Source organism: Pagrus major, chromosome 10, assembly GCF_040436345.1.
Source record: "Pagrus major chromosome 10, Pma_NU_1.0".
NCBI classification, from domain to species: Eukaryota; Metazoa; Chordata; class Actinopteri; order Spariformes; family Sparidae; genus Pagrus; species Pagrus major.
Genome location: NC_133224.1, coordinates 7,495,126 through 7,509,709, shown reverse-complemented (window position 1 = coordinate 7,509,709; position 14,584 = coordinate 7,495,126). Strand labels below are relative to the sequence as shown.

Here is a 14,584-nt window from a genome sequence, read left to right as displayed (position 1 = left end):
CTGTGTAACCATCATGTACTTCTTTGTCATCTGTAGCGAAAGTCCCCAGACTCCCTTAAAGAAAACGCTAAATTTAGAGACTTCTTGCGTGTATGAACTGTATCAACTTTATGAAAGGCTGTCTACAGCAAATTCTTAACTATTTAGGCTTACTTGTTCGATCGGCAAACCTTCTACGTGAAGATATTTCTTACTTTGTGTTAAAAAACGTGTCGGTTTGTTCCAGTGACGTAGGTGTAAAGTTGCATATATCAAGACGCATGTCGAGACACATTCAGTGGCAGGTGTGATTTGATGGGTTTGTAGGTGGCCGCGAAGAAAGGATGCTAAAACCAAATGTGAAAAGTCTCCATGGCTCCTTACACTTTAAACATTTAACTCCAGTACGTCTAGAAAAAGTTTTGTCGGATGGATTTGAGCTAGACCTTGATCCGTGTATAAATTTGTGCGAAGGCATCGAGTGTGGACAAAAAGCACAAATCAGTGTGCAAAACACACTTTTCTTCAGGAGTCCAAGAATATAAGTGTGATTCCTGCCTCCCGAGGACTTGCAAAGCTGACAAATACTCCCTTAAAATGTGAGTTTTATTAGATTAGGAAAAGTAGAACGCGGCAAGCACAAGACCTCAGAGTCGGCACCTGATCATGAGCGATGATGATCAAAATAATAAACAATCACAATGGCAGCAATGATATTATTTTCACCACGAACAAAAGCAACCTCAGACTATCTATACGCTTCTTTTGAGCCTTCAGAGAAGCCACTCTTACGAAGCGTGGGAGGGCACCGCACCAAAAAAAGACAACGAAACAAAAAGGCTCCTTTGTGTCTGAATGCAGAATTCCCCCAGAACGAGCGTGCTGTGAATTATTGCCTTTGTGTCACCAACATTCGACAACAACTCCTACATGCAGCATATGAACTAGTCATAATGTCCCTCATGAAAGCAGGAATAGTACACATCACACCTTTCAAAACATTTCCTGGAATGTATTTTGGGCAGCAGCGTGCGACAAAAATAACCACAACACCTCAAAACTGAATACAAAGGAGACAAAATGACATTTTTGAGAAGCCTTTTGTTCTGTATCTAGTTGCTAAATTTAAGATAAGGCCAGTATAAGCTTTACATTTCAATAAAGTGTCACAGCAACGTGACAGAGTGCTCTGCTTAGGTTTCATTTCCCCCCCTCTGCTTGGGCCTTTCATCACATCTCTATTCACGCCTTGACACGGTAAAGAACACCGCTTTAATTGCAAAGACTTTGAGCCAAAACGGCGCTTACAATTAAGATACAAGTCATTTGCATTCACTAAAGCGTGAAGCTGCCGCAAAATGGCGAAGCAGGACTGAAATAGAGTTCATTACAGCCGCGTTGGTACCAAATTATTGACAGCGGGTGAATCTGCAGCCGCTCGGAGAGCCCTAATGGCACCTTGGCTTCTTCGGGAAACAATGGCGGCAGAGGTGAGGGAGCGCTTGGTGGAGGATCCATCACAGCTGGTCAAGAGGGGGAGGATGTGACTGTGGGGCAGAGAGACGTAATGGTGGCAGTGGGAGGAAGAGGGCCGGCGGGGGGGACGGTGGATCAGAGGGTTGAGTTATAGACGAGTCTGGGACAGAACCCAGGACAAAAGAGCTTAGATTCGGCTGCGCGCCGGCATCAACCGTGCAGCGTGACTCTGTGGGGAGAGGAGGAGAAAGGGGAGACGAATGGAGAAGGTGAAAAACACAAGAAGAAGAGAGGAAGCGGAGGGCGAGAAGGAAGAAGGAAGCATGTGGCAGAGTCTAATTCCTCCATTGGATCACATCTCGCAGCCGCGTCTCCGCCTCGTGCCACAGCTGCTCCCCTACCCATTCACCTAATCACTCTGGCTTTGATGTCGCCCCTTTCTAACAAAGCCTCCACTTTTTTTTTTTCCCCTCTCTCCTCCTCCTCCCCCCCTTCCATCTCACCTTCATCCACCCATTTTCTCTCCTTTTCCCCCCTGCTCTCTCATCTCACCCTCCCTCTTCTTGACTTCTCACAGCGGGGGGCCTCCTCTTCTCGTCACCCTCTGCCTGTCTTGTTTCATGATTCATGCATGATGTACACGTTTTGTCTCCGTTTTACCTGAGCTTGACATTCGGTCTGAAGGGCCATTTTGTTATCACTCCATTATTCAGCGTGACGCCGCCTTTGATTTTGCCCTAAGAGATCACTTCTGAAGGATTCCCGATGCTCTCATGTTATTTTACAGATACGATAGCCAGCGTACATTGAGCAGGTTTGCAGACAAAGGCAGTAAATCGGCTGTTGTTTACGCAAAGATGCTGTATAAATAATCAATAATGTGTGACTAGGTGTCCTGGTAAAGAAAATAACAGCTCAGATAGTCATATCCATATAATTTCCTTTCTATGAGTATGTTTTTATTGTAGTAGGACACCTTGGAGATGACATACAAGCACTAAAAAGTGTTGTATTAAGTTAACTCAAGACATACAGTATAATTAAGACAATCAACGTTATATTGTTCAGTTTAGACCCTCTACAGGTGGCTAATGCTCTTTCCCTACAGGTGAAACATGAATAGCTAAGCTGGTTGGCTTAAGTTTGCAAGCTAGCTCGGTGAACTAAAGATTTTTTGCAATAAAAAGAGGAGAAATAGATGCTTTTAGACGTAAACCGCTGTTCATAACTGTGTTTACAACGTCCCCATCTGTCCGACTGGCACAATTAGACAGATTAGACCTGTGAGGCCCTACCAAAGGCTCAGATTGAGTCGACTGTTTCTCAACTTCTCGAGTTAAGCAGTCACTTTAGAGAGAGATGTGGGCGACAGCTCAGAGGTCTGGAACCAGGCTCCCTTCATCATTTTCTTCGCTCTGGTGCCCTGAAGACTCCTGATCCCTCGCTCTCCCTCTTTTCCCCCCATTTCTTCCCTCCTCTCGTCTTTCTTTGCTCCGCCTCTGCAGAGAGAGCAACAGTCACCCTGCTGTCATGAGCTGACACTCGGCCCTGAAGCGAGAGCACCCTGTCAGGACGCGTACACACACACACAGTATGCACGTTATTCGATGCAAGTCGCGAGGTGAGGCGAGACGATTTGCGCTCTGTGAAGCAAACGGTTGATATTTTCAAGGAGCCGGGGAACGAGCACCGTTTAAATGCAAGGTCAGCCCGGACACTGATTTGAGTGCTGCCAAACACATAATGAAAACGACTCCGCTAAAGGCAACGCACAGCATGGACAAACACCGACAGGCACACAAACCAACACACACACACACACACACACTCAACCGCTATTTGCTGTAATGTGCAGGTGAGACGGGCCAGATTCGAGTGCTGCAAAGAATGCAGTGAAGATGACACTTAAAAGCAGCAATCAATGTGAAAACAGACGCAGGCATACCATTAAATACGAGAGCGAGGTAAGGCAAGAAGCAGCTGCGATGAAAATCACACCATGAAAAGGCGGCACGCAGCGTGAACACACACAAATATTATATATATATATTTATACACATAAACATCCTTTGAATCAAGGTGCGAGGTGACAGATCCTGTTTTCTGCGCAGCAGTTCTTGACTATAAGAGCATGAACACGCAGTGAAACACAAAAACACTTCTACGTGTCTGGTCGAGGCCAAACAAGAGGATCAAGTGTTTGTTGTGGCGGTACAAAATAACACACCACCACCGTTTGATGACAGCTTTAAGGGCAAGCTGCAGATTCAAGAGCAGTGAAAGGTGATGAAAATGACTTGCACCACCATCTTGCTGTGAGCTGTAGACTACTCTTTGCACGGAGAAGGTGGCTGTGGACGGCAGGACACAAAATGAAAAGAAACAAATGCAAGACGTTTCAACTGGCAGCCTCCATGATGGATTAAAAACCCTGCAACTGCTTCATTTCCCCCTTTTACCAAGCCTCTGTCGATAACCGAACTGTTACATACCTTGAGGAAATGTTAACACGCAGGCAGAAAACGTTGTGCAAACACTAACTTGTTTTTGTCACTTAGCAGGACACACATTATCTAACCACAACCCATTCCAGGCGAGTATCAGACGTGGAAACACTGCACATAACAGCAGTTTCTAGTGTAATGAGGAGGGATTTCATAACTCTGGAAAATTATCACAGTAACATTCATTTTTATCATCATCTCGACGGTGGAAAGATAAACTGCTGACCGTGTTTCATGTTGGAAAGGAATGCGTGGTTGCACATATCTGATTTGTGCTACTTTTATGGATGAAGCTGCGTTATTTGGTTGCAAAAGTGGGGACAGAAATGACAAAGCATGAATCATGTTGCAGAGATCTTTGTGTGGCTGTATACTTTTCAACGTCGGATCAACCAACGAGCTTTCTTGATACACAGGTGCACATTTAGCTCAAGTTTGGGACGTGTGAGCGGTGGTTCCTCGCTGTGACCTAAAGTTCAGGGGCCTGCATGCCTGCTGGAAGTGCCTTTTCCGGTCGAACAGCTTCTAACCCTCACCTTTCTGACACCACTTTGGGTCTGTAATTTTCCAAAAACCAACAATTACGACATTGACACCCACTTTTTTGATGCGTTACATAACTATTTGTGGCACTTTTTGTGTGAGTAACCAAGTTCAGCACTATAAATGCCTTCCAGAGGAGACAATGTGAAAATGTGCACTGTTATTCCCATATTTAAATGATATTGTGACTCCCTTCTCTCTATGACGGCCTGCGTTTTAATCTGCCTGCCGGTGCAGCCGTTCAGAACAAATATAAATACTTAAACACTACTTTTCTGGAGACATTTTGGGGACTCTCTTCCCATTTAGGTGCCAAAAAAATGCAACAGTCCCCTTAATGTAGCTTTAATTCCCACGATGCAAGTAAAACAAATTCACACCCTCGCAGGCAGAGACTGAGGTGTCTGGTGTGTTAGGAAAAAAAAAGTGACCCTTTGTTCTTTCCCTTTCTTTTTCTGCATGCTTTCCATCATCCCTCTCTCTCTCTCTCTCTCTCTCTTTATCTCTTCCCGTCTTGCTCTACTTCCCACAGCCACAGGCAAGGACACGCTAAGGCCTGCTACTTCCTAAGGAGGGCAGAATCAACCTTTACACACACACATCCACACTCAAACCCTGTCAAAGTCTATCACATATGTTTACAAAAATAAAAGGAATGTGTGTGACAAGTCGGGGGTGAGCACGTGTTGCAGCATTTGTCGAGTTGGCTCGTCGGCGGCAAGTTTGCTAATCGTGTTTTTGCTGGTTTGCACTTTGTTATCCAGAGCACAGGGCTGTTGTCCGGCCTCTCCGTGCTCAGTCTCGGCCTGCGAGACTGAGCATGTGACCTACAATCTGTGCGAGGAGATAAGATAAATGGGAAATGCTCGCTTACAGCCCGTCTCTCTGTGTCTAGGTTTCATTAAATATGTGTGAGTTCACAGTGAAAATAAAAGATTCCCTCGATAAGGAGCGCGTAGGAGGAATCCTCTTTTTGTTGTCACAGGCAGCACAAGTGCACACGTATAATATAATTGACCCTTCATTAAAGCGATTACAGATTAACGAGCTGAGCAGCCGCCTAATCCAGTTTAGCTCGAGGTGGGGAGACAATGCCATCGGAGCTCGCTGTCCGCCACCGTGCACAACCGCGGGACGGGGAAACCTCCATCTGAATGGGCAATCGAATTAGGTTCCCGGTTATCAACCAATCAGAGCGGCTCCTGCATTGATACAGCCATCATAATGGGCAAAGAGTATCAGAGTGACAGTACGAGTCTCTTACTTAATCTCTAGATTTGTTTCCTTTGTTTTCTTTTGTTTCCTTCTTTTGTGCAAGTCTCGCCAGTCGGTAGCCATCTTGGCAACGCCCTTGGGCAGCTAATTCAGGCTAAATGAGCAGGCAGGGAGCCAGAACTTTACTTTACATAGTCACCTGGGCTTGGTTATGCTTCTACTACGCATGCGCATGGTAGCTTGTCTCACCAGATCACTTGAGAGAGTTAGATGAGACGATCAATACCACTCATGGACACAAAATATGAAGGTAAAACCAGGAGGCAGTGAGCTTAGCTTAGCATAAAGACTGGAAAGAGGCAGAAACAACTGACCTGGCTCTGATAAGCTAAGCTAAGCTAAGCTAATCACGTGCTCCCTTTAGCTTCATATTTAGCGTACAAACATGAGAATGGTGTCGATCTACTCATCTAACCCTTGGCAAGAAAATAAATACACTTTTAACAGTATTAACTGTGTTTATGCTAAGCTAGCTGTCTCCTGGATAGCCATATATTTACAATACAGACATGAAAATGAGTAAATTAGCTAGTGTGTGAACTGTCTTTACAAAAAGCCAGGCTAAGTTTGCATACGTTTTAGAAGCAGTGACAGAATCGAGGTTCCACGTTACTGCATTAGCTCCTGTCACAGCTCAAAAATATAATCATGTATGGAAAGGTTTTGGCAGCTGTCAGTCTTTGAACACTATTATCTCATCACTGTCAAACAGAAGAACTGCAGCACGCCGTCTCGCTGACTTACTATCCAGTTGTACGGACAAGCATCACGTACAGCTCCTTACCTAAAGATGCATGCTGGGTATATTATCCAATCAGACGACCGACAAATTAAAAAAAAATTGTCAACAAAAACAGTCTGAGCTAACTGCTACAAAATTAAATAAATATCATTAAATTATTGTCAGTAATCCTTAAACACAGGCGCCGTGTCAAGGTCAATCTGTGTTAAGTGCATTACAAGCTTTTGTTATCACCACACAGGTGAAACAGTGTGTAACCTGAGCTGGAGAGGATTACAGCGGTGCACACGCATTATTTGCATGCACATGAGGACAAACAGTAGCAGCGCAGAGACACAAATGTTGCTACTGTTGTGTTGTTAATGCCCGAGTCTGATTTCCTCCCTGAATACTTTAAAAATGTGTAAAACATAAACAATCTCAGGCATGCGTTGAATTCAACTTGAATTTTTTCATGTCATATTTCCCTCCGAGCATGTTTCAAATGAGATTATGTAGGAAACGCTAGTCATAACAAAACGTCCGGTGTGAGTGTGAGTGTACCTGTTGTCAGCATGATTTCCCTCACAGCGTGTCCTTTTATGCAACTGAACGCCACAGCGTCCTTGTTTATAACACATCAGATGTAAGCGAAGCATATGTCGGTGACATCGTCCGTGAAGAGGTGTCACTACACCTTAGAAATGGAAATCTGCGTGTGAGTGTGTGTGTGTGCTAGCTGCCAGATGGGAGTCTATGACTCCGCAGCAGGGGCATCGCTGCCAGGTGACATAAGCTTTCCAAAACACACACAAACCCTTACAAAGGCCTCCTCAGACCACAGCAGCGTTATAGCCCCAATCAACCACAACAGGAGGAGGAGGAGGAGGAGGAGGACAGCTCAGCTTCACTACCTATATTCTCCGCTCCTCTTCGTCTCTGAAAGACTGTGTGAGAGAAATGACAACCAGCCGCCCGCCGGATGATTTCTCTTTGTCTGTACTCACTTTGTCACATAGCCGCTCATCACTGGGAGGCTCCTTTCTCTTACAAAATCCAAACTGGCTTTTACAGTACAGACGGTGGCTGTCATTGGCCTGAATCCGAGACGATATTTTTTCCTGGAAATCATGTCTGAAAGAGTGTGGTTTCTAATATATCAGTGAGGACTAGTGCTGCGTGAAAGGTTGTTTTTAGCCTTAATGTTGCTAGGCGAGCATGTTTCTACAAGTCGCCCAAGAAGAAAACACCTTTTTTTTCCCCATCGCCGCTCTGTTGTCGTAACAGCAGGTGAGCCAAGTGTGATGGAAGCTTGTTATTAACTATGTAGCTGATCAAAACCAACACTGCAACAACCAGATGCACCTACAAGTTTGTAGGCCTGCATTAAATAGGAGAGGTCTGCAAAGCAACACTGGATCGTATATCTGGTCAGACTGGATCCACAGATGTTCAGACATGTTTTACAAGCCCTAATGTTCTGAATTAGACTTTTTTCTGGAGCTAATCCCAACGTCTTTACAACAGAATCTGTAAATATTTGAAATATGGGATTGGACTGCATGAGGACTATCCCTTTCTCGGACCAACATTATCTTCGGGAAACTTTCCCCAACAGGACTAGACTCAAAGTGTTTTGCATCATCAAAAACAACTGAGAAACCAGGGTTGTGGTCTTGTATTCGGCCCAGTACTAGCGCAAACATTTACAATGTGTTTGAGCGGCAACCAGATGGGTTGAATTTTAAATCAGTGCTCAACAAACAAAGGCTTCAAACTCTGATACCAAAACTGATAGTTTCCTCTCGACTTGTTTTCAAGCCTCCAAACAGACACTGTTGTTGCGAATCCTATTCTTAGGGAGGTCTATTGAAGAGCATGTGTGCCACTGTTCGGGCACTACAGCACTGAAAGACACACCAGTGAAATTCGTTTTAGTGGGTTAGCAGCTTTTTGAAGCCGGGTGAGAGGTTTCGCTGCACGTTTTTTTTACAGCCTGCCAGCCTTCAAGCTGCTGAGAAAAACAAGACGACGATTGCTACTAGTTGGCCATTTCGGCTGCAATATAATTTCTATGACTCACGCTAATAAAAATCCATTCCTTCATCTTTCCAAAGCCACCGGATAAACAGATAGTTAAAGGCAACGTCGGGCATGGATGTCATCATCTCCCATCTCTCCCTGAGGCTTGTAGTTGGGCCAGCTTGTAGCAGGAATAGTAAATAATCATGGAAAGCCAGGGTGAGGTGGAGGATGAGGAGGAGGAGGAGGAGGAGGTTTTGCACTTCACACTCTATCTCCCTTCATCTCCAGCTCTCTGAGCCGCAGAGGAAACTTCAGACCTCTCGGCCGATCGGCTGTGCGGAAGAACGAGCAGCGCCAAGGCGAGTGGGGAAGCCAAAGCGTCTTAATGAACGCCACTACTCCATCTGTGTGTGCGCGTGTGCATGTACGCGATAGCCTTTTGGCGCCCTCTCCGTTTCTTTCCATTTGTGTGCGCTCAGCAGCCGAGGTTCAGGGGGCAGGGTGGATAAAGTAACGCTGACACAGTGTCGTCCCACTATTGTGCAGCAGGGCAATTATAGCAAACGAGTCTAACAAATGCACAATGTATAATTTAGAGCATCCTGCATTTTCTGCACTGAGCCGCTTCATACCAACAGTATTCATTACCAGGCCAGTACATAAGCATTTATTGTTAATGCAATGACCCTGCTGTTCTCACTTGCTTACTTATTTTTAGCTCTGAATTGCTGGGCTTTGGTTGAACATACAAAGAAATGGCTGGATTACAAACACTTAACGTGACTTACTTCCGTGTCCTGGATAAAAAGAGAGTGGCGCTTGAATTAAGTTTCGTCTTTTAGGGTTAATGATCGTTTAAAATAAAGCAAACACAAGCTGCAGAGCTCGTTAAACCCTTCAACCAAGAGAGGGGAGTTCTCTTTTCATGCTCGTTTCTTTGATTACATGAATCCAGTGGCTGAAAACCAGAATCGGAAAGAAGTTAGAGAACATTCAAAAACATTAATTTTCTTCTAGTCATCTTGTGCGGCCTCTGATTTATCCCACAACACCCCGGGGAGGGTCATGTCCTCGCTGACCTACAAGATCAGATAAAGTCCGATGTTGAAATCTCAGTGAGCTGCGCTGGATAAAAGCTTCCAGTCTTTGTGCTACACTATGCTATGCCATTACTCAACCCACAGACATGACATTGGTATCCATCTTCATATCAAGAAAAAGTGTTTTTCTCAAAATGTGAACCTGCTCCTTTGAATTACTGTGAACTGTCCTGAGCAGCTGAATACTTGGGGCATAGCAGGGATACTTTCAGGAGGGATCCCATTTTAAAAAAAACACATCCATCATTAGATGTGACGACGGCGGGAAGCGACGGCTAGCTTGTAATAAATGGCGCCCCCTGAAGAGGTTAGCGCGGATGCTGCCATAGACGGTTACAGACAGGTGGTTCACATGCTATGTAACCAGTACTTAGTGAAAGTTTACAAGTAGCTTGCCCAACACTGGTCACAAGTAGATGAAGCTTCATTTTAAAAAGGTCTGTACCCAGTTAGCGCTCTCTTTCCTGGGAGAGAAACTCCCCACTCACTCAAGGCTCGGAAGCTGCACTGAAGCCTAGCATCCATCTATGAACCTGAGTCATGGGACTTTCCACTTAGCTCTTTAAGGAAACCTTTAATAATGCATGGGGGCGAGCTCTGCGACAGGCCCCATTCCTGGAATACCTAACACGTGGTATCAGGGAGGCCTTGACTTAACCCTGCTGGATGCTGGAATCCAAACCATGAACGCCGACGAGCACCGTCGACATTCCACCTGACAGTAACACTAAATACACCTGAGAGCTGCTAATCTTTATCCACTACAGCCCCTATATATGAGCGAGGTGAGGCTTTCGGAGCCTGGCAGAACAGATACCGCGCTCGTCGGTGGGATTATTTGGCTGCCGGGAAAATGAAGGTTTCATCCCCCGAGGTGAGGGAGGAGAGGCGACGAAGCGAGCGGAGGGGATGGTGCCAAGCACCCGTATATATGCGTTGATGACATTGCGGAAACCAGGAGAGACAGCGGAGAGAGGAATCACCCTCTACACCGCTGTGAAAGAGCTGGTGTGGAGCCAGTGAAATGATTTATTCTGCTCTAGTAAAGAATAGAGTAGAAGGTCAGGAAGGCTGAAAACAGGATTGACCCCAGAGGCACCCACGCCGTGTTGATGGACATGAAGGAAAAGGTGGAGCTGATTTCAGATGACTGTGCTTCAAAAACAAGTAACTGCGGTATCCTGGTTGCTCATACTTGAGGCCAGATGCAGTGAACTCGCAAAAGATTTGAGTCATGACTGCTCAAACGTGATATCATCTCTCGCTCTTGAATATTTCCTGTCACTCCCCCCTGAATATGACCAAAAATGCCACAAAAACAAACAAGCTTTGGTTGATTTGTTTAGTCTTTTTCCAGGTTTAGCTACACATTGGGACTTGGGACGAGGCGGCTGCGTGCATGTTTGTGCCTGCCAGGGGTGAATTCAATCCACGGCGCTGCATAAACAGCATACCAAGTGGCATTTTTGGGTAGACAGGAAGAGGTTAGAGCAACAACACCTCGGCAAGAGGAGGGGAAGTTCAGAGTCTCTCTTGCGGCAACAAAGATTAAGCAACAAGACGCAAACATTCGGCTGCCTGCAGAGCATCATCAACACCGAATTTCTTCTAGCTGTGGAAGACGGCGCCACGGATTAGCTGTCACCACCGTTTTCTGAAGACCTTCCTCCTGCCTGTGTCTGTGAGAAATCCTATTTAAATGTAGATGACAGAGCCACCGCTTCTTCTCCTGTCTCCCAGTCTCATCCTCTCTCCATCCCCCCTCTTTTTCTGGCTCTGCGAGTCTGTCTCTGCTGCTGCAACTGCAGTGAAATCGAAGATATTTGACGGACCGTGACGGCTGCTGAAAAAAGGCCCCAAAAAAAACCAGCCACAAATCACATTTCGAGGCACGAAACGCCAAAATACTCAAGAATCGGCCGAGGATATTAGCGTGCAAACACAAAGACGGTAATAATCCGGAAAGAAAAGGTCAGGGGGAAGATATTTAGGCGAACAATGGATGTTTTATTCATGCGAGCCGCTCCAAAATATAGATCCAGGACTGCATCATTTATTCACAAGCACATGGTGTGCACTCACTCGCACACAAACACAGCGCCAAAATGTTAAGAAGCAAAACATACCCTTGAGGCTTTGCTTGGAACCCAGTAAAGCCCCAAAGCATTTTAGAAAGCAGCATTAAGATGTCAGCATGTGAAGCTTTGTATGATGCTTTCACCAGCAGGTTTTATTATTCCCACTAATTGCTTTCGGCAAAATAAACATTTGAGCTCATCTGAAGGGCTGCGGTTCAGCCTTTCGGAGGAGAAAAGACAATAAAATTTAAAGGAGGAGTTCACAAAAAATGCCGATGGAAAGTCGGGTGAAGTTTCTGAATCCTCTATGGGAGACTTGGATTACGCCATGGAGTCATTTTATGTTTTTAAAGGTGTGTTTTTACGTTTTGAAACAAGTCCCCATCTACTTCAGTTGTTCCCGAGTTTTGTTGCGAGTCTCCAGAAAGGTTTTGCGGACTACAAAACTTCACCCAACTTTTAATTGGCATGAGGGTGAGGAGACAATGACTGAATTTTCATTTTTAGGGGGAACTTTATTGGAAAGTTGCAGCTTCACGCGCTCGGCTCAACCGGTGAAAACCGAAATATAACGTGTTTCTTCGTAAACGATAAAAACGAATCAATTCAGCAAACAACATATCTTTTCTTTACTACTTCCCATCCATCAACAGCTCTCGCTCTGTATACTTTGCCCGGGCTGTGAATCACACGAGCGTCACTTCAGTCACGGCGGTTAACCTTTGACCTTGAATCACGCTCGTGACCACGGTTATTACTACGGCATCGTAAATACAAGGGGGGGACAGACTTCAACTGGAGCGCAAAACACACCCAACGCGTGTCTTCTCAGGTCGCACCGGCAGCACATGCCAGCCGGCCGTTTCCCCTTTACTGCCTTTCAGTCAAACAAAAGACGCCTGCCTGAGTGTCTTTGTTTGGGAGTAAGCTTGAGGTGGATAAGGTGTCTCGCCTGGCGTGCCCTTGCTGCATTGTCCACATGCACATACACAACGACACTGCCAATGAAACAAGCAAGACAATCTGATGAAAAAAATGACTCATTCCTGCCTTATATCACAGCGCCTGTATCACATATGGAAACAAAATGCCCTTCACCCCCAGTGGGTTCATCAATGTGTGTGTCTGCATTGATCAGGTGCAACTGAGGCTGATCTGGGAAAGGCTGCAGCTGCAATCAGTATACAAGATACCCAGAGGGCACGCTGGTCCTATCTGCAACAGCGGCTACTGGGTAATGATTATTATTAGGTTGGTTAAAATGGGTCACAACAGGTAAATATCCCACATTAGAGTCAAGAAAATGTTAACTATTCTCTTTAATGTGACCTTCTCGTGTGTTAATATCACACCAACAGCTCCAATCCTCTCACATGAGGTGATAAGACCTCACAAATAGGCACCCATGGGTGTTAAATCCCCCCCCAGTGTAAACACCCTGACAACACTGGCTCACTTCCCATCCAACAGCCGAGTCATGCACCCCCGGTTCCCCCCACCACCACCACCACCACCACCACCCCAACCCCGCATTCAACATACCTCGGCACGCAGCTGGGCGAGGAGCGGTCCACCTCCCAGGTGGCGTACAGGTTCATGTGGACCGGCCGGTTGGAGGTGATGCTGACCGGCTTGGAGGGCTGCATGTGCGGCGAGGGGACGCCCCCAGTCCGCGGGAGCCCTCCGCGCTCCGACATCCTGGGAGAAGAAAGAAAAACACGAGCTTTCACACGGAGCTTGAAGGAGGAACACCCGTAGTAGCCTGGCTGCTTCTCCTCCTGCTCCTCCTCCTGCTCCTCCTCCTCCTCCTGCTGCTTCCTTTAGCTTATTTTGTTCAGCCTCCCGCTGCTGCAAACGCGCAACACTGCGGGCGGAAAGTTGATCCGGTCCGCGCTACTCGCCGCCCGGCAGCGGACACATCGCAGTCGCCGAAGACGGGCGGTGAGTCCCCGGTTAGTCCGTGTGTCCGTGTGTCTCCCCCCTCCTCTCCGCCTGCCCTCAACTTCTCCTCGCGGCTGCTCGGCGTGTGCTCGCTCGGTTGTTTATCGGGTGCAGGAAGCGGAAATTTCTCTCGCCGGAGTCGCACAATGAGCAGAAAGCAGCCGAGCTACGCCTCTTCAGAGAGGAGACGTGCAGCGCGGAGAGGCGGGCCCGCCAATGGAGAGCCGAGCCGTGTGCGTGTGTGTGCGTGTGTGTGTGTGTGTGTGGTTTCCTTGTATACTCAACATTAGTGTTGGATATTTTAGTGTAACTTGACGTATTTAATTAATAATTTAACATTTAGTTTGACATTTAAATCCCAGCACACACATATCCTAACAGAGGGGCGTGGCCATGACGTATTTTGTAAGCTAACCGGAAGTTAGCATCGCCCTGGTTCCCTCACACAAAAAAACAAACAAATGGGGTTTTTCAATTGGATTTTGGATTATGGTTGAAAATAATCTCTGTGTCACACACAGGTTTGTGATATTTACACGTTTTGTTCGGCAAGATAATCTCCACAGATGAACACAACTTTTGTGATTTTCGAAGCGAGAATTAAATAGCGAGCTAACGTTAGGCTATAAACAGACTACATTGCGGTCTCATGACTTAGCGTCACCGCCACCGAACGTCTTACTACATAATAACTATACACGATTTCTATAAACGGATCAATGTTGTAAAGTTGTAAAGTAAGAGTTATAATAGTTTGTTATTAAAGTCATGTCCCTGACAACTTCTGTAGTCTCATTTAGCCACTTGTTAGCAACCACCTAAGCTCTTGATAATTCAATTGTGGGACATTTAATGATGTATTTTATGTCGTAGAACAAAACGTGTAAATAGCATAACCACAGGCCTTATTTCAGGCATTGAACAGAAAACCAATTGACTTTG

The 14,584-nt window shown here is 46.0% G+C and overlaps 1 protein-coding gene across 1 annotated transcript in view; it reads right to left on the bottom strand.

Moving 5' to 3' along the window:
- Window positions 1–13,484, bottom strand: part of LOC141003435 (phosphofurin acidic cluster sorting protein 1-like) — a 53,221-nt gene extending 39,737 nt beyond the window's left edge. Inside the window, 1 exon segment of the mRNA XM_073474774.1 lies at window positions 13,244–13,484. Within this exon segment, the coding sequence (XP_073330875.1) occupies window positions 13,244–13,398 (155 nt within the window). The 5' untranslated portion in view covers window positions 13,399–13,484.
- Between the last annotated feature and the right edge of the window lie 1,100 nt (window positions 13,485–14,584).